The sequence below is a fragment of the Metopolophium dirhodum genome, chromosome 5 (genome assembly GCF_019925205.1).
Source record: "Metopolophium dirhodum isolate CAU chromosome 5, ASM1992520v1, whole genome shotgun sequence".
Lineage (NCBI taxonomy): Eukaryota > Metazoa > Arthropoda > Insecta > Hemiptera > Aphididae > Metopolophium > Metopolophium dirhodum.
Window position 1 is genome coordinate 23,847,938 of NC_083564.1, and position 20,816 is coordinate 23,868,753.

At 30.5% G+C, this 20,816-nt stretch overlaps 1 protein-coding gene across 3 annotated transcripts; it reads right to left on the bottom strand.

Moving 5' to 3' along the window:
* Positions 1-1,044: 1,044 nt before the first annotated feature.
* LOC132944306 (uncharacterized) lies at positions 1,045-19,081 on the bottom strand. 3 transcript variants are annotated; one of them, XM_061013584.1, is made up of 4 exons: positions 18,940-19,081; positions 17,652-17,808; positions 15,027-15,270; positions 1,045-1,162 (listed from the first exon to the last, which is right to left on the bottom strand). In XM_061013584.1, exons 2-4 carry the CDS (start codon positions 17,711-17,713, stop codon positions 1,121-1,123), a joined length of 348 nt encoding a protein of 115 aa, XP_060869567.1. In that variant the 5' UTR covers positions 17,714-17,808; positions 18,940-19,081; the 3' UTR covers positions 1,045-1,120. The 3 variants fall into 3 exon arrangements, with proteins under 3 accessions (XP_060869567.1, XP_060869568.1, XP_060869569.1); XM_061013585.1 differs by lacking the exon at positions 18,940-19,081 and adding an exon at positions 18,548-18,867; XM_061013586.1 differs by lacking the exon at positions 18,940-19,081 and adding an exon at positions 17,898-18,482.
* Positions 19,082-20,816: the final 1,735 nt, after the last annotated feature.

Below are 20,816 nucleotides of genomic sequence, written 5' to 3' on the forward strand. Positions count from 1 at the left end.
GTATCCAGTTAAGAAAACCCATAAAATAAACCCAAATAATTCAAATAATTAATTGTAAGTTGTTAAATAAAGTTGTAAATAACATTTTTTCATCAAAATAATAAGTACCAACAGAAAAATTCTTATTTTTTATTCAAAAATATCCACTTTAAAATGCATATTTGTTATACTTAAGTGCATATTTTTAATGCATATTTTGTATATTTAAATGCATATTTGGTGACTTTTTAGAGTTACAGGTCCTCTGCCCTAGTAATTACTAATTACTAACTACCAATTTAACATTGTGACTATAATTATTTCTTAGTACCTGGGTACATAATATAATATATTTTACTGTACATACTTAATGTAGGCATATCTTTGAGCTGATATAATATAATAATCGATAATCGAAAACCACCGGGCATCGGTCCGTTGGGCTGCTTTTAAAATCAGACAGGAGCGAATGCCTACCTTGCTTCCCCACCCCCAAATGACGTCACTGCTGTAACTTACCTACTAAAAGTAGCCATTTTCAGGTTTTCGATCTGGCCACAATACAGCAAATATTAAAATATGCCGGTATAATATTATAATATTATGTTACCAGAAACTCGTATAATATAGGCAGCGAGCAAATACTATAGAATCTATAATAACTATAGCGTAGTATTAATTGTAACTGATGGTTAGGCAGGTACTGTAATATTAGATATATATGGTGCAAAACAGCTCGAAAGTTTTCGCTCCGATGCGTGTGGATAAAAAACAAGATATGGGGGGGGGGGGAGTGGTATCATTATTTGTCCTCGATATTATTTGCGCCAATCAATGGAGGTAACCTTATGTAGATACCTAGGTATAATTACTGTTCACTATATTACACGGTATACCTGGATCGTATTATACACAATAGTGTATTATGATCTGAGATATTATATCGACTATATTGTGACGGATTGGTATTGGTATAACGGGACCACAGACAGGGGTTTTGGCGTTTCGGCCGAAATAATGGTGATGTGCGGTAGGTGTGGTTGTACGATCAAGTACGCTCGGAAAAACAGATAAAACGATTTTTTTATTATCAATAAACAATATTACACTTCGTGGTACGGCGGTGTTGTATGTACAAGATTCACGACGGCGTCTGTACGTACGGGACGGTGTCGGCAAACGCCTGGAAACAAAACAAAACAAAAAAAAACAGTAAGTAATGAAATTAATTTTTCGCAATCACCGTCGCGGTTTTCGGCCAATCGCGAACGCCGTCCGGAAACAAAATATTAAAAACCATCAAAAAGAAAACCGTCATCATCCATCAGTCGTTGGCCGTCTCGTTTGGCGCGTTAATTCGGCATGTAGTCGTTTATGCTGCAGTCTATATATTATTATTACAGTATATGATATACCTACCCGTCCGTTGTACCTATATATTATTATTATTTAGATAATATTTATATACTTTATATTAAAAAAACCTATATTGACCATGCACGTTTTTCACTTTTTCGTGTACCTTAAGTTAGGTCGTCGAACTGTTACGACGACGACGACGCGTTCGGTGCAGGTAATTTCCTTGGGAAAAACACGCAAATTTCGCTAACCGGCCGCCGTCGACTGCGTGCATCGACAAATTCGTCGAGAATATGTAAGTGAGTAACTAATACAATACAATGCAATGTAATGTAAGTAGGTACCTACCTACCTATATACCTATAATGTATAGTGTATAAGTCTATATAATATACTGCAGGGTATATCAGGAAGACATGACAGATGAAATAAATTTTGTTCTAATCAATTTTTTTCAATTTTGTTTTGTATATATAATATTTTATAGTCACTTGCGCTACGCGTATAATGTAAAAAAATATTTTTATTTTTTAATACTGAAAATAAAGACTAAAATTTGAATTAAATTTTGTTGGAAAAATTCAAAATAGCCAATTGGTAAATATCATTACAAGAACAATTTTTATGGTAAAAACATTTATCCAAGCCAAGTTTATTTTTTAGACTTTTTTTAAATATCAATATTTTATTGAGTAAATTAATTTAGAACGTAACTTTTTTAAAAATATTGTTTTTGGGAATTTCCCGACACGAGTATATTTCTTAATCATATAATTGTCTTAATTGTCGTCATACATTTAACTATAGCATCGTTTCAATTTTCTTTCGTCGGGTCTTCGCTTGTTACCACCCCTGTTATACCTATATAGGCGTCGTGCATATAATATATTATATGATGGACATCAATTATAACGAAGACGTTAATGATATGTAGGCACTAAACAACAGTAATATTGTAGTATGTATATAATATGCAAATAGGTGACGTTTTTTTCTCTCGCAATATTATACGTTCCACGCGTACGGTCGCGCACCATAGCTGTACATATAATGATATAACATTATGGCGGGCGGGCGAACGAAGACGACGGGCGACATCGTCGTCATTCAGACCACTCGAGCCGTCGTCCGTCAGCTGTGACGTAATCCGCCGACGCGAGACGCGCTTACGTACAGATAGGTATGTTTAAGTAGTCGGTAAGTAGTAATAAGTACCACCTATACCTGCGTATTGTAGGACGTAGGTTGTACGGCTATATTATGGGAGGTGTATACATTGCTATTTACGACGGTAAATACAAAATAATATTACAATAGTATATTATTAGTACTATTATTATTGTTGTGCGTCGTGAAAAAATTGAAAACCGTTCTTTTCGCAATTCGCATAATACCTACACTGCTGCAGTTTGTTACACCTATAATATAACTATACCACAGCATATAATGTCAAATCTCAGAGGCGAATGCGGGAAAAATTACAGGAGGGGGGTTCGAAAAAATATAAACAACTATTAGAACCTGTAGGTCAAGCAATTTATTTTTACTGATATATATTTATTTATTTTTGTGATGGGACTGGGATTGAACCTGGGGGATCGACTTGTTCAATTTATATTCCTTGTAACTTTATCATAAATACATAATATTGATAGAACTCATAATTTATTTTCCTTATGATGACTGAAAATAATATTGTTAAGTGTTGACATTTTTAATACGGAAAAAGAGCTTTTACCACTATTATTAGAATATTGCATACAAATTAATATTTTAAAGAAATGTCAACATCAAAGAAAGTTGTTTTTAAGGAAGTATTATTCAAATATTTTCATATTTTTTGTTTTGTTAGAAAATTTTTTTTAAATTTAATTTCCTCACCAAAATCTACTTCCATAAATCCACTGTACTCATATTCACAAGCTTTATTGTTTTAGTCAATGTAGTTAATGTAGGTCAATGAATTTAATATTTTCATAATAGAAAAAAATCTTAATTTTTATTTTGTTCAGTTGAGCTATTAACCTGTTAAGCCTCCATTAAAAGAAAAAATGTATCTTTCTAAATTGTTTCCTTATAAGAAAAAATACGTACCTGCAGGCACTCCATAAAAAAAAATATTTCTACGTTTAGGTAACTCTAGTTTCTCACCAAAAAAAATGTTTTTATATCGCTTGAACTTGATTAAAAAATATTCAAAGGTTTTTTGTCAATTTCGATTATAATATATTCAATATAACACATGATAAATTAATAGGTAAAAACTTTTTGAAGGCTTTTTGAAGTTTTGTCAAATATGACGGGCATTCAAACAATTAAAAGAAAATACAAATTTAAATTGTTTTATTTTATTGGTAGTTGATTTTACTTCTAGTTTAATATTGTATTCCTTTGATTCAAATCAGTAGGTAGATAAAAACTCTAAAACTGCAAGAGCTCCTGCAAGTCGGGCTGCAACATACCTATTATTTATTGATTAGCATATATATAGGTAGGTACTGTAGATAATACCATGATGAGTGATGACCAACTGGACTTGAGTAGGTTTTTCATAAGTTTAGCACTGGATAATGGGTATTTTATCCAACTCTTCTACAATGAAATTTTTAAGATGGTTAATATTGAAAAACATATTTTAGATTCTGAGCGGAGCGAGAAAGCTAGTGGTTTTAAAATGGTTAGGTTAGGTTAAAAATCCAGACTGATAAACCGTCTCAGCTCAGAATCGTTTTTCTTAAACAATGATATTATATCATTGAATTCAAGTTTAATAAAATCCATTATACATTGACCCACTTGTAACCTATTGTACAGCAAAGCGACATTAGTTTTAACAAATTAGTATCAACAAATTTAAAACTATCTTATAATTTGACGCCCTTTAAAATGTTGGCAAGCGCACCTTACCCTTCCACGTTTCACCCTTAGTACTGCCAATTAGTATATATAATATATTATATTATTTGCGTACATTTCGCTCTCGCACGATTTGTGCCACGGGCGTCTGTCGGCTATAGCTATCCGTTTTCGGTTTGGATGAAAAACGGAGGAAAATTAATGAATTAAAAGAAAAATATAGAATATTTAATATGCGTACATAAAACCTTTTACACAGAGGCCAAAAAAGTGGGTCGAGTATATTATATTGTAGTGATACGGTATGTCGGTAGGTATATATATTACAAGACGACGGTGGACAGGGGTTCTGAGATTCCCGCTCGAGCAATCCACCTATACGATGACCTTATGCGCAAGTGTATTATACATCCCTGTTAAAATATTCATAAAGCTCATCAACCACGCCATTTTTTGGTATTAATAGGGTGGTAGATATAAATATAATACACATGCGATTATATATATAGCCATATATATAGGTATACACATCACGCGATCAATTACCGACACATGTAGTAGACACATACTATACATAAAGGTATTAGGTGTACCTTTATACAGTGTTTTGGTGCGTATTATGCTATATAATAATATACATTGGACGCGGACGATGTACGAGTGGCTTGCGACGTTTTTTTCTCCACGTCACCGACGACCATATACTCCACTATATACCACAGTACCACTTCTCTCGCAGAGCGCCTTTTTTAAATTTCCTTTGCCCGTCATACGGGTTTGACTTCTATACTAAGCCTTTTTGAACGGTCTGTGTATGATATTATGTACGCATAAATATATATTGTGTTGTCGGACATTTTATCTATTCCATCCGCACAGACGGCCGTGTAATCAGAGGCTGTGCAATAATAATGATAATAATAATATACTCTAATCGTCGAGTAGGCGTAAATTCTATACTCGGAGACGGTCAACGGTCGTTTGGGAAGCGAACTTATAAATACGACTACCCCTTTTTCGCCGTGTGTATAGATGACGTCATAATAATCACCGTGTTTGTATATTACACATGCACGCATATATTATACATGACGTGTCATGTGAGTTAATAAAATATGAAGTTGGTCACTCTATTATGATTTTCACATTCAAAATGAAAGAAGACATTTTTTTGTTGAGGAAATTGTCTCTGTAGAATTTATATTTTATACTCTATTGACTATTGCGGACTACGTTTTTAAACTAATATTTCGTATACCTTATAGTATCTCTCATTAGGGCCACTGTTTGAACTTTTGAAGGGTTATGTCTTAGGTGTAATACAAAATATATTGAGAGGGAAAACTTATCGTTTTAAATGGGTCAGTAAATTGTGGTTAATTTTTGTCCCCCTCTCCAAGCGATCACCTGCAGTAGCCGGGATTAATGATCAATAAAAAAAAAATTACTATTTAATGTAATGGACGAGTACAATATCCGTCGTGCTCTCGCCCCTCGGTTTTCGTAGTCCATAATTTGAGACGAATATACAGAAGATAGTAGAATGTACTTCAAAGTCATTTGACATTCAATGTAGACGCTATGATCGTCTATGATGACCTATGAGAGTATCAGTAATCACTAACTAGTTTTACCCTTCTATAATTTATAATTATATAGGTATATCATATTTTTAAATTATGCTGTTATTCACTTGCAATCTATTATTTTACAGTTTTCAACGTACCTAAACGATCGTGTCGAGTGTGTGGCTGGCCGCGGCGTGAAGCGTTTTTGGACAGAAAACTATTAATAAAATATTACGCGTTTTTATAGCGCTGTAAAGTCAATATTTGAATGGTTCAAAGTTCAAACTTCAAAATCCGGTAAGATACGTAGGTACCTATATAATATTATATTCATATATGGTCGTGTGCGGGCGAGGGATCTCATTAAAAATAAATTTCAAGGGGTTTTGCGTACCTAATGGCTGTACACTATATACAGAGCTGATACACACAGGTCACAGATAATAGATTTTAGATGTATTACCTGTATTATGATTGTATGTAAGGACTCGTTGAGAAATATTCCCTATTTACTATTTATTTCCCTCTAAACCATCACGCACTGTAGCGTTTTAATCGTGTGCAACGCTAAAGTGTGTGAGAAGGTCGACTCGCCGAATTATGCGATCATAAGTGTTTTAAAATTAGAAAATCGTCGTGGCATACACTCACGCACGCGTTGTATTATCTAACATAATAATAATTATAATTATAATGATAATATAATATTGGCGTTAAAATGTTGCATGACGCATGAGCAGGACACGACGAAAACGAAAAAGAAAAATATATAATATGCTTAATATATTTATCCAGTTGCGTATAGTACAACGTTGATGTGTAACTGGGTTTTCACCAGAAGTATCGAATGTAAAAAAACCTATACGTTTATAAATATTCAATACGGGTGAAATGATTTTTATCGAGCTGTTTATAATAATATGGTATTGGTATATCTATAATACAACCACGTCATTTCGTGGCTACGACCCAATAAAAAGTTTCGACTAGAATCTTTTTGTAATCCTGCAATTGTTATTATTATTTTTTGTTATAGAAGGGTCGTTTTGGCGTCGCAAACAAATTCGGGAGTCGGGTTAAGCAGTATCTTGTTTCAAAAAAAATAAAAAGATTTAACACTCTTTGTGCACATTTGATCATACTTACGTATGTGGGACCGTGGGGCAAAGTTAAAATGATTTTTTTTTAAAAAAAATGTACGCATTAATTTGGCTATGTATAGTTTTATAATATTCGTACAATCGTAAGTACTACACATTTGCATTACCATACGTCCGTACTTGTATACAATACATGCATCTATATACATGATATAATACTTTATTGCACCTACGAGTATCACGTGTGTACATAAAAATGGGCTTAGTTATATTAAAGTTGTGCATCACTGATGTCTGTGCTATATACTACACCCGTCTGTATGGTGGTGGCGGGTAGTGATGGCGTCACAGAGTGTAGACGAGCCTATATATATCAACGTCATTATATTATAATGATGTGACTACTATACAACTATATTTGGCGGCGGGACAGTTTTATATTTATTGTCTGTATAGTGTAATTTTTTTTATATACATATCGAAGTCAGCTGCTATCCCTATCTTCTGATGGTCGCGGAAAATTATATTTCACCAAATACATTGGTGGTGATTTGCTTAGTTAATTTAGATTTTGGATAGACATAGGTTATTAATAAGTATCAACTATTAAGTAATGAATAATGAAACTAATAACGTATCGGTCACCTCGTCAAAAGGCAATACCTTATGTCCTTATGTCATTATTCGTGTATGTTGTTATTATTCATTATATTATATTATAAATTACATTGTACATAGTATACATATAGACATATAATATACATAAAATAAAGACGTTGTTATTGTCGATATAACCAACGTTTATGTGTTTTCACTTTTTTTTCATTAAAAATTAAAATCCATATTATATAAGTTTGTAATTACTGCGTTTGTTCCGTTGTGAATTTATTGGAACCACTCATCCCCTTTTTAAGGAAAGTTAATAATTCGATTGTGTATTGGCGTCTGGTGGTTATATTCTTAGTAATATACTACGGTATTTGGCGAGCATCTTGAATAGTGAGATCTATTCACATTAATGACGGTTTTTGGCCGTCATAATAAGGTGGTCAAGTATACAATAAAAAGTTTATTACAACGTTAACTTAACTGTGCTCAAGTACTGTGCAAACCACAAGGTTCTTTGGTTTTTTTTGGCAAACGTGACTATAAAAAAAAAAACGTGTGTCTTTTGAGAGCCCCGTAAACTCAAAGTCTGGCCAAATCGTTTAATAAGTCTATAGTCTATATATGTTATATTCCTAATAGTTCGACGTGAAAGGACGACAAAGATAAACGCTACTATTGTTATATGCTTCTATATTATGGTCTACGAAACATGAAACACATGCCACGACAACAATAATAATGGCGCAAATCATATGTAGTAATGGTGATAGGAGTGCCCAGAATATTTTTTGACGCAGAACTCGAAAGCTAACTATATATTCTGTATAGGCCATAGGGGTACAAAGTCATGCCAAAATATTAGAATCATGTGAAATACATCTCGATGATTGTGAATGGACAAATATTATATAGACGTATGTCTCTATGAAACCTATTGACAATTGTCCGAATATAATGTTTATATTTTATACTTTTAGCTTTGACAAGTGAATTAGTTGTCACTTGATTTAAAATGATACAGGGTAAATACATATTTTACTTTACACCCAATGAATTGTTTTGTAAAATATGTGACAGGTACAGGGATGATTCTTTTCGAGGTAATGAGTGTTTAATGTTTACTAATTAATATTGAAAGAATCAACCAGTAAGTATATACTATACTTACTATAGTAACTGATATTAATTTAGGAATAGCTCAATGGTAAACTCTTCAGTTTACTGTCACAATTTTCACTAGTGTAAATATAAACACTTATATAATATATAACATATATACTTAATGGATAGATCCGTAATTTTTTTTATAATACAAATTGGGGAGTAAAAATGTGTTTGAAATCGTGCAGCAGTCTGAAAATATTTGTACATGTTTTGACTCCCCAAATTTATAATATTACGTTATATATTAATGTACTCGTATATGTGTTATTACTTATGGGTATTGTATATCCGAATGCGTCTGCGGGCCAAACTACTTTTTAAGTAGTAGGAATACTACATAGCATTTCAGGCGTTGCATTTTTATTAATCTGAGTCTGACATTGTTTATATTCTAAGACAACTTTTATGTTATTATAATATCATATAGAGGTATAGCGTATACGCATTATATCCGGAAGACGCAACCTAACAGGCAACATCAGCTGCTTATCACACAACCACCGCCCGGGGTGAATGTATAGTCCACGAGTTTTATTTTCGGTATGCGTACTACAGCCTTTTGATTGCTTCGAACTGTAAGTAACACGGCCAATATACCTAAAGGGTGTGGTCGTTTTCGTGTCCATTACACGAAATTACGCTTATTGATTGTTTTATTTATAAACATATATTCAGTTAATATTTTGGCCTCGTGTCCTTACATTGTAATTTGTAAATGATATATACATTTGTGCATCGTTCGTGGCCTATGTAACACCTATAATACATAATATTACATTGCCAACAAACACCCTGTAACCCGGATACCTATGTAATGTTGATAATGACGACGACAACCGTTAAACTATATAATACGCGTTGCCCATCCCTAGGGATTATAATATCGATAGTAATATTGAGTGTTGCCGTACTTCAGTACATGCCGCCGTCGTTATAACGGCCAATGACCGGCCGCCGACGGTCGCTTTTCGCCACAAGTCTGCCCGCGCTTAAGGGTAGTTTCAGTTTACTAAGTATAGTTAGCGAGGTTTTTATGAATGTTTTCGCCGCTCATTCTACCTTTTCATATGGTTTTTTCATTATTTATATAGTTATCTCCCTTACACTGACAAGTACTCTAATAGTCTGGTAGTATGTTACTCATATTTTCCACGTGGCTAACATTTCTGGTTGCCAATAATCTATTTTTTTAAATTGAATAACACGCCCATTGTCGGCAAAAAATGTTGTAGGTATAAATGCGTATAAGTTTAAAATATTATATTATAGGTACCTATGTGTAATGATTTTTCGAGGGTGAATATGAAAATCTTTCTTTATGTAATTGTATGTACTATTCATCAAATTGATTGTTTAAAAACAGCATATATTTATAAGTATAGATAAATTGATTGAAGAATTAACAAAAACAAATAAAAATATTAGTTTATTTTAAATTTTAATAAAATTATTTTTATCTATTGACAACCGACAAATCAATAACAATTAAGAATAGTTTTTTTAATTTTAATATTTGAAGCATGCAGTGGATACATTCCGATACTAGTATTTCTCCGTACCTCTATTGTTGCTTGACATCATATGTGGGTTCACCCGAAAATTTAAGCAACGTGGCACGTCAATGTCATACACCACATAATTATTAAGTTTATAAATAATAATTATTAGGATAAAAAAGATTAAATTTAACATTTTTTAGAAGTTGCAGGTACCTGTATACAAAAAAAAATTAGATTTACTAGGTAGGTACATAGACACCTAGTCAAAATAAATAAAAGAAAAATGCTTAAGTATCTAAAACTATTTATTAAGAATTAAGAAATAGAACTTTCTATCAAGAACCAAGTTTCTAAATCATTTTGTATTATATAGTATATAGATTATAGAATAGATATAATATAGATTACAGACTATAGGAAATTAAAAATTGGCCAATTTAATTTTCGACGCATATTTGTAATTGAGTAACCAAAAAAGGAATTTAATAAATCACAGTTATTTATGTAAGCGAAAACTCTAAAAGTTATTAATTACATTAATTTAAATTTTCTAAGATATGAAATAATATTAATGTGAATATTTACTGTATTTAACTTAACTTAAATTTTAGTGACTTTTCATTTATACAGTATCTAGATACATTATAACAGTATCTACCTCAAAACTTTTTACTTTAAAAAAAGAAAACTATTTTAAGTAATTTTATTTTAGTTATGTCACACAATTAGCATAAAAATATTTGTAAATCTATTTGAATAGGAAGTAGAACATTGAGTCAACAGACTACAGAGTACAGAGTATTTATATCTCATAATTATTAGTATAGTTTACAAACATACGTCTAGTGTAATATTATGTAAGGTTATAAACTTGTATCTTATAACAAGTGCAATATTAATTGAATTTATTGAATATAATATAATGTTATACATATTTTTATTTACTAATAAGTAACAAGTTATTATATATTTATGATCTACATGAAATAATGACTAAATCTGTTTATGATAAGATGTCAATATGTTAAAGAAATAATAATAAAATTAATTTCAATATCAAGGACATAAGATGATTAAAATTGCAAAATAGTTTTAATTATCAATATTTTTATTACTAATATTTTCATAATTAATTATGTACGCAAAAAAATAACGTGCTGATTGCTCGAAAAACGTCATTTTAATTACATCTAGTATCTACCATTTTCAAAACGATAAATTACCGGATGTTTGACATTTTTATGTCATTTTAATTTAGGTCAGGTATTTTATTTATCAACTCCTATCTACAATAAGCACAATGTCCATAATATTCTAATTAAGAACTCATTTACGGTCTAAGGTAATCATTATTGAAATAATAATTTTTTGTTTCTTATTTATTATTATAAAAAACAAGTTTTGAAATTTGATTAAAATACTCTATATAGGCTATATTAATTATTTATGTTGTATTAAAATATTTATAAAAAAAGTCCATAGTTAGATATATTATGACTTATTAAAATATTAAAATATTAAAATTTTCTTAAATTTAAAATAAAAAATGTTTACTTTTTATAACCTAAAATTTATCTGAAAGATTAATATTCATTTTTAATAATACATTTCAATTATTATAATTTATTAAAATCAATGCGTAATTGAGTTTTAGATTAATTTAATAGATTCATATTTTAGATTCTGAATAGTTATAACTATTATAGTTTGACAAATTATGTGTTTACTCAAACATCGTTAAGTATTAAGGCGTGTGAAATTATACATTGGTACTTACTGTTAAGTTTAACAAAAATGTGATGAACTTATTTTGAGAAATTGAAAATTAACTGTAAACTAAATATTAAAATGTAATGAATTTTAAATTTTTATTTAATGTTAACTATATAGGCATCTAAAAACTATACCTAATAAACATAATTTTTTTGATACAATTTTTCCCTTGAGAATCATCAACAGCTATTATTCAAAATACAGATATTAATATTATCGACTATCGTTCATATTCGTTCTCATTCTTTACATCATTCCTTAATGGCTTTATAAGAATAAACATCAAACTAACATTTTATATTTATAAAACCTGCAATATAGGATCCACGATAAATGTTCTAAAATGTACGTATTTTACATTGAGTTTGTATAATATGTATAAAGTGTAACATCGACTGTAAGCCTGTAATCGCTTACAGAGAAATTAGCTTGAAAGTTTTTAAGAAATAAATCGTAATATCTATTGATTTTTTTTTATTTTCCATAGAAACATGAAACGACCAAACGGACTAATAGGTAACATAAGCCAGCATGTCTCCACCACACTTCCAAACATACAATAATGTTTTAGCTCGTGTTTTCCGAATGTTTTCAATTTTAATACAATATAAGAACGACAATGTACAATGACAATATATCGTAGGGTTGAATCTGAATATTTTTGTTTTTACTATTTAAGTTCAATTTTTGAATACATTCGTGTGCACATGATTTAACCTAAAACGGATTTGCCACTTTTGGTGGTGTGTGTTCAATACTTTGCAATGTGTTTTCCTTGCATGTTAAATGTGCATAAAATGCCTACCTTTCAGCGTGCCACTCGCAAAATTATTATAACCCTCTGGGGAAACTGGTAAGCGATATAGAAGGGATGAATAGGGGAAAGGGTGAATGACTAATATTTTTTATACATAATATCAAACTTTTATACTCTGTCCTAATATTTTACTGTATATTTGTTAGCGTTTAAATCAGAAATGAAATAGTTCGCGTACATAATATTATGTATATTATATTTATTGAATTTATGTTTCCTGCTCATAGCATTACAGTAAATCGATGTAGACTATGTATTTACATGTAGGATATACATTTAGTAACCTGATGTTATTTAATATTAAGTGTATAAAAAAACTTTATAAGTTCAATGTCCAAACAAGATATTAGAACAAATATGTTAGGTTTAGCGTGTATACACTATATAGGTACTTACTAATACTTTAATAAATATACATCAAAAATATTGTTGAACATGGCGTAAAGCATAAAGCAACATAGCAATTACTAAAAAAATCTTCGAATTAGCTCCAACAGTCACCACTCAAACAAATTTTCAAATGCTAAAAACTTGTCACGTAAAAAATAATAATATAGGTACAACCATTCTGTGTTGACATAGTATAAGCGAAGCGAAACAAGTGCCTTGCAAGATCAATAACAGACTGGACAACTTTATTGTGTTTTGTTTTTTTTTTAATTGTTTTTGATAGTAATATGTTTTAAATTTCAGATACAACTTTATTAATGAAGAATATGGTTGATATACGAACCAAAATAATTTATTTCATTTATAAATAATACTTTTGAATTTCAATCTAAGGTTTTCACTTTTTATTTAATATTTACATAGCTCTCATTCTGTGCATGAATGTTAAATTGATTTGATTTGTTCGTTCAGTAGAAATACTTAATTGCCCGTGGCCGTATAAAGAATAAATCCAATTTAATTTTTCTTTCAAAATTCAATTAATGTGATATAATCTTAGAAGTGTTAAAACCATTTTTATAATAACCACACAATTTATTGAGAATGTGTTCTGAAGATATCAAAAATAATTCGAATTTTACAGTCAGAGACTAGAGTATTTTAAATTATTAGGAGTGGAGGATGGACAAAAAAAATGTCATTTGATTATTTAAATAACATATTATATGACTTCTGGACTTCGTATAAAGAAATGTTATTATAGAATTGATTAATAATAATCATTTCAATTATATACTTTTTAATAACAGTCAACAAATTGAAAGATATTTAATAATACAAATTTAATTTTTTCACTTGACCTTCGAATGTTGCTTTTTTTTAGAATAGTCTACGAACATTTTCATACCCTTTTTTGATTACCTATTTTTAAGTTTTCTTTTTTTTTTAGACTCTTTCACTGTCCATTTCCAAAAATTGGTCTCACTTTATTATATAGCTGTGTATAATTCGTTATTATTTTATAGGTTTTAACTATTTGGTATTCAAACTATACCTATATTATCCTTTTTCCATATCTACTGATATTAAAATACCAATAAAAGCCGTTTAATAACTATACACTTATTTTAACATTCCCGTATCTCGTGAGATCGTGATGCAACATAGTTATTATTTACTATTGTACAATACTCCATTACGATTTTTTCGTTCTATTTACCTACCTACAGTGCTCTGATTGGGGGGGGGGACGCAGGGGGACGGAGCTCCCCTACTATTTTTTTTTCATTTGGACGGTACAAACTAATGTCCAAAATATTTTTTTTACTGTAACAATGTAAGATGTAGATATTGCTATCAAAATATATTATATCTATTTGGAATTCAAAATGTGTTACTGAAATATGTATGTATGGCAGGAGCGTGGGGGGGGGGGCAAGTCCCCTCACGGGCCTGTGTCGAGTAAATGCGCCCTTGGAACGCAGTTTTTAAATCGTTGGATTGAGCTCCTCTACTTAATTTTTCCCAATTCGAGCACTGCCTACCTATATGAACCAAATAATAATACCAAATAATAATAATACTATAGCTATAATATATTTTGTTAGAGATTATAGAATAGTTGACCACTGAATCGTCTGAATGTATTCATGTAATTATGTAAACCGATTACTGGGGGCTATCAAAATATGTTCTCTGTCTCTGTGTTCGTATTTACACAAGTACTGTAGCACCTATATAGTATATACTTCTTTCCCCAATAACTCCATCAAATATTAATTTTTCATAGCCTTTTCATAGTTTGACGAATATAATCGTAAATCCACATCGATAAGTTACGTGGTTAAGGACGGGTTTTGTAGTTACAATATAATAATACAAATAATAAAATACCAATACATAATATACTGACCGTCGTTAGCTGTGTCCATCGGGCACGCCTAGTATTTCGATGTCCTGTAGCCCTGACATACGGATGGCTGTCACCAGCTGTGTAGCTCGCTCGCTGTGCTTGACGGATCGCATAACGGGTGGCGTGATGTCCCTCCAGCCGTGCACTTCCGGATTGTACGGCTCTTGCGAGTTCACGTAGTTCCGCAGCTGCAGTTCCACCGCGTCTGCCGTATTTGAGTGCGTTATCTCCGTGTAGCTCACGGCTGTATAGTCGACACCGGAAACAGACAGACGAATACAAACACGTTGGTGCGTCCAATATAACATCAACCGCAGTGCGTATATACATGATATAGATACACAATAAATGTCATATTGTATATTTGTATATAATATGTATCGCTGTGCAATATCATATTATAATGATAACAATAATAGTATACATATAATATATTTGTAATCACTAATCGACAACATGTCGGATACGGTGTGGAGGAAAACAATGTCGATATCAGAATAATAGGGTTGTCTATCAGGCAAAACAATATAATAACAGTTTGAAAGGAGAAGGGAGAATTCGTCGTTGACTGTCAGTACCTACCAGAGAATTGTGGGCTGCATGCTCGGGGGTGACCATCCACATCGATAGAAATAAAGAATGTAACAAATCGTTTTTCTAGAATCTAGGTATAGAGTATATAGATAAAACAAAACTCCATGATACAGATTTTATTCTGTCTACACTGCTATAATATATTTTTTTAATTAATTGAAGCGAGTAAGATTGCGTTTTTACATTAGTTATATTACATAATATGTAATATATTATATGAAAAGTGCATAATATGTTTACCTAGTGACTATCCATATTGCTTAAAATGACACTACGACAGGATGAACCTTATTAATAGTTATTTATTACGTATACTCACACACATTTGTTAATTTAAGAAAATGAACACTGATTCTTATATTCATGCATGTATTAGGTAACTATTTATATATTTAATATAATCTATTATACTCTATATAATATGTATTGACAATTGACATCCTTTTCACTTCGTTTGCATCACTTGGAGTGATATATTATTATTATTTAAAATTTTACTTATTGATTTAAATTTGATAGTTCCTCTTAAGCTCAAGATTCTACCAATTATAGAAGATTAATTAAAAATGATCTCTTTATGTATAATATACAATCACTAAAGTCAAAAAAGGTTTAATATTGTGTACAGATCCAAAGTTCAAAAAGTATATACGAAAAAAACATAGGTACCTACATTATTGTTTAACCAATATTCTTTCCTCATTCATATTTTGCTTTAATTATTAAACTATTTGATTTTTTTATGAATACCTCTCAAAATAATGAGGAGTTTGCTTTATTGAAATATGCAGTAGGTACGTCACATTCAACTGCCAATTAATGTATATACTTTGTAACCCACTTTATAAAATAACAACATTTTAAATAATTACATGCAGTTATATAGTCTTTAAAAACTATACATAATGTATAATGTTTATATAGAATATAATATGCTAATATAGAAACATAAGTAATTTATTATTATCATTTGCATTCCATACATTTTTAATAACTAATATTAGTTTACTGGTATGATCTCGTTATTGAAAACGTAACGACTTGGATTTCGACTGGTATAAGTTATTATGAACCATTATGACTTATAAGTTATAATGTTCTCAAATAATTGATAAATTCGATTATAAAATAGAGTTGAATTGATCTATGTCTCGATCCTTTATAGTTTATTGGAAAACTTATGTGTGCGCATTGATTTTTATTTTTACGAATAACGGTCATTCAACGTTTGATCGTTACGACTGTTGGATGTGCGTATTGTTGTTGTATAGTATGTCCTCGATTATTTGTTTATCATTATATTTAAGTTTACAACCATTTTATACGTTACGGTACTGGAGGTAAACAAGGTCAATGACATTTATACCCTTGTTGGACAAGAAGAAAAATGGTCATGTGTGCATAACCCTAAAAAATACTCGTATATTGATTAAGACGATGTACATTCACACACACACGCGCGGTTTTGTCGCCTTCATAATTTGGTTCGTGGCAGTTTTATGGTTTCTCCCTGTTTTCCTTTCAATGTAACAGACAAATTCCCAGGTTTTACTCTTAACATAACAATGTAACATATGTACAAAATATGTTCATAACCTGAGTATATGATGTATCCGAAAATTATGAGTAGGATGAAAAAATGTATTTATTTGCTTAGAATAAAATTGTAAAAGTAATTTGTTTAATTTTTCATGGTTATTGATAGTTTGTGTTCGATTCTTATTCAATTATTCAAAAAGGTGGTCGATTACATGTTTGTCGGGTTAAGTTGAATAAATCGTTGAGTGAAAAATATTGTGACCTTCAAAGAGGGGAGACAGCGGGTGACCTTGGGAATGGACACACCACCAATCGATCGTTCAACTCGCCAAACACATGCGAAATATTAAATAACCACTATGATCGCATGGCATTTAGGAATGTGGGTCAAATCTATGTTCGAAATTATGTTTTAAAGCGTATATTATTTCACGGTCATTAAGAGTATTTGCCTAATTTCCTTAGATAATGTGTTGCCACGACAGGTCTTACCCAAGTTTTCGGGAAGTTCGTTCTGTTGTTTCCAGCAGCAGAATATTTCTGAAATAATCCATCTGAAGAAACTTTTGCTCGAGTTATTCATCACACGGTACCTGACGGATACCGAACAGTATAGAATATTCGCTTCCGTCATAGTCCATCATCTCGACTGCAACAACATAATATCATCAGTAATCAGTATATTAATATTATAACTATAGTAAGTGAATAAAAGTAAATTGCGTTTAAAATGCGTACTGATAACGTAGTTGAAAGAAAGACTTCAGTTTGCAACCTATAAAGACCCAATTCCTAATACACATATTTATGTCTGCATGCAGGATCGCTCTCGCTCATAGTGCGTTCCAAGCTATCACTGACTTTTAGAATATTTATCGTATACATTTATTCATACATATATTTATATTATATATTTGTTCATTAAAATTTCTTGATGTAATAATTAGAAAACCTACACAGCATATAGAAACTTTCCTAAGAGCCTTGTAGTTTCATATCCGGTGACCTTGATTGTTCAACTGCATTGTTGACATATATATATATATATGTACGTTTAATATGGTAAGCTTCGGAAAAAGTTTTGAAACTTTTTTGCAAAACATTTAACCACTCAACGCGTTTGAACTTGAAAGTTATAAATGCATTTTTAAAACTTAAATATTAAAAATATAACATCACGATTCACGATGTAGGTATAAACATGGGAATTGATTGTTGTCTGAACTCTGAATAATTTTAAAATATAAGTTTTTGATCTTTATATGGAAATGTTTAAAATTTACCTTGCCGTGACTTAGAAATGATCGATAGAAATTATTTAAGCAATACATTATATAACGTGCACGTTATCTAGGGTGTATGATTTTCAGGGGTAGGGAGGTACCTACTATTTTTGGAGATTGGTTATTTTTAGGTTGTGTTCCACAATTGAAATAGCTCGATATTCACTATTTGATGACATTTTAATTTTTTTTTTTTTAAATCTCTGTAGTAGTTTGATGGATACAAATAAACTTAAAACTAATATTACACATCACTACATCAGTATGGGCATTAAAAAAAACTATTTCACTTTAACGGGTAAGAATTAAATTTCGAAAAAAAATATTTTTTTTTAAACACAAATGATAATTTTAAATAAGTTTTTAGATAACGTTATGAGAAATTTGATTTGAATGGTTGCCACGTGAATCTAGAGTCGGCAGCGTGAATGATATTATCTTTGCCAAGAAAAAGAAATAATATTTTTAGACGTGGTTTAAAGTGCGTTTATAATTACGTGTCTCTTAAAATGTCCTCCCAATCGTAAACACTTCGCTATCGATGGTCCCGATGGAAGAACAACCGTCTATGGCCTTCTCCTTTATCATCTTCCATTGTTGGCGATTCGGACGCAATTTCTAAAATGACGGCCAGACATTGAGGTGTTGGAAGAAATTACCAAAAAAAAAATGTGATTAAATTAAAATAGGTAAATAACAAACGTTTACGGTTTAACAGTGCATGGCTATTTAATTAAAACTCGTATATAACGTAACAATAAAAATTAATGAAAATAAAAAATAATATCTAACGTAAAAATGAAACACTGTTTTACAGATGCATGTACTATTATTATACATGCACGGGTGACGGCGTTGTCGACGATGTCGTGTCGAACTTTTGACTGACCCAACAAAGGGCGAACCGCGAACACCGAGACCTTAAAACGATAGAGCGCTACCTTTAACAACAATAAATAATCGTAAAAAATACTGGCGCGACAGAGAAGAGTGAGAGAGAAAACGAAAAATGATTACTTTTTACCTTTACGTGACGTGTCCTCCTTTCGTTTCGTCTCAAGCCGTCATAATAAATAATATATATTTTTAAATTAATTTAATTATATTTTACCAATCAGACTAAGGTATCTTTAAAGTTTAAATCAAAACATTGACATTCGTCACATGCTTATAGTGGAACGGAATCTCATATGTCGAAGAATAGGAATTATTGAATGTGACTGAACGTTTGTTTCAATTCGACATAATATCCCCTCTCTTCACAAATGTACACGCCAGTATGTATCCGAAATCAAAACGTTTGTACCTTATAATAATACAATTCTAACAGTCTAAATATTTTGTGATAATATTAAGTTATAATATTATGAATAATATGTGTTTATCAAATGATTTTTTTATTTAACAAAAAAAATATAAACTATAATAATTGACGTTTATATACTCAAATACTCATAGCTGATATTTATCGAATATATATATAGATTACCTATATTTTATAATACATAATACATTTACAAATTAAATTTAAATATTATTGTACAAATCTATACAATAATTTTAATAAAAGTTATATTTTATATTTTTAATACCTAGGTAGGCCAATAATATAAAAATTAAAGTATCGTTATTATTAAAGTAATTTTGAATATGTTGAATACAATATACAATATTTTATTCGATGGTGGGGATAAGTTGATCGGATCTCGAGATAAGTACTCTATACACGTTAACGGTATAACTGATGTAGTGTCGTAGTGATGTCTAATGGTAAAATAAATACGGTATCGGCGAATATTAATCATAAAGAAAAACCATATTCATATAGGACATATCAGTTATCACTTATTTTAGCAGGTACCTAGGTATGTAAAATGATTTTAAAACACATAGTAATGTATAGTAGTGTCAAACGATTAAGAAGATTATCAGTAGGTACTCAGTATGTGTGTGTCACAAGTCGGTTTACTATGAGAAACAAAATATTAGACTCCTCAAATAGGTACTTTGTAAAATCTCTGATTTTGTAATAACAGAAGTCATTGTTTGTGTGTGCGATAAAAAGGTGGTTAAAATAATATTATTTAACCCTACAATTATTTATAATTTAATAAGCAAATTACAAAATATTATGATATAGTAAAATTTGATAATAGTAGGCAGGTACCGGTATTTAAATATTTTTAAGTTTGCACATTTTCAAATAAACTTTTCAGGGAATAAATTCAGTAAATTAAACCGTGTTTAAATAACATTTCTAATTTGAGCTTATAATTAAAAAAGATATTATAATTTATAATTATATGACGTATAACGCACATTAAGAATATTGAATATGATTAAATATGAATAATGCTGTAAATATGTACATAGG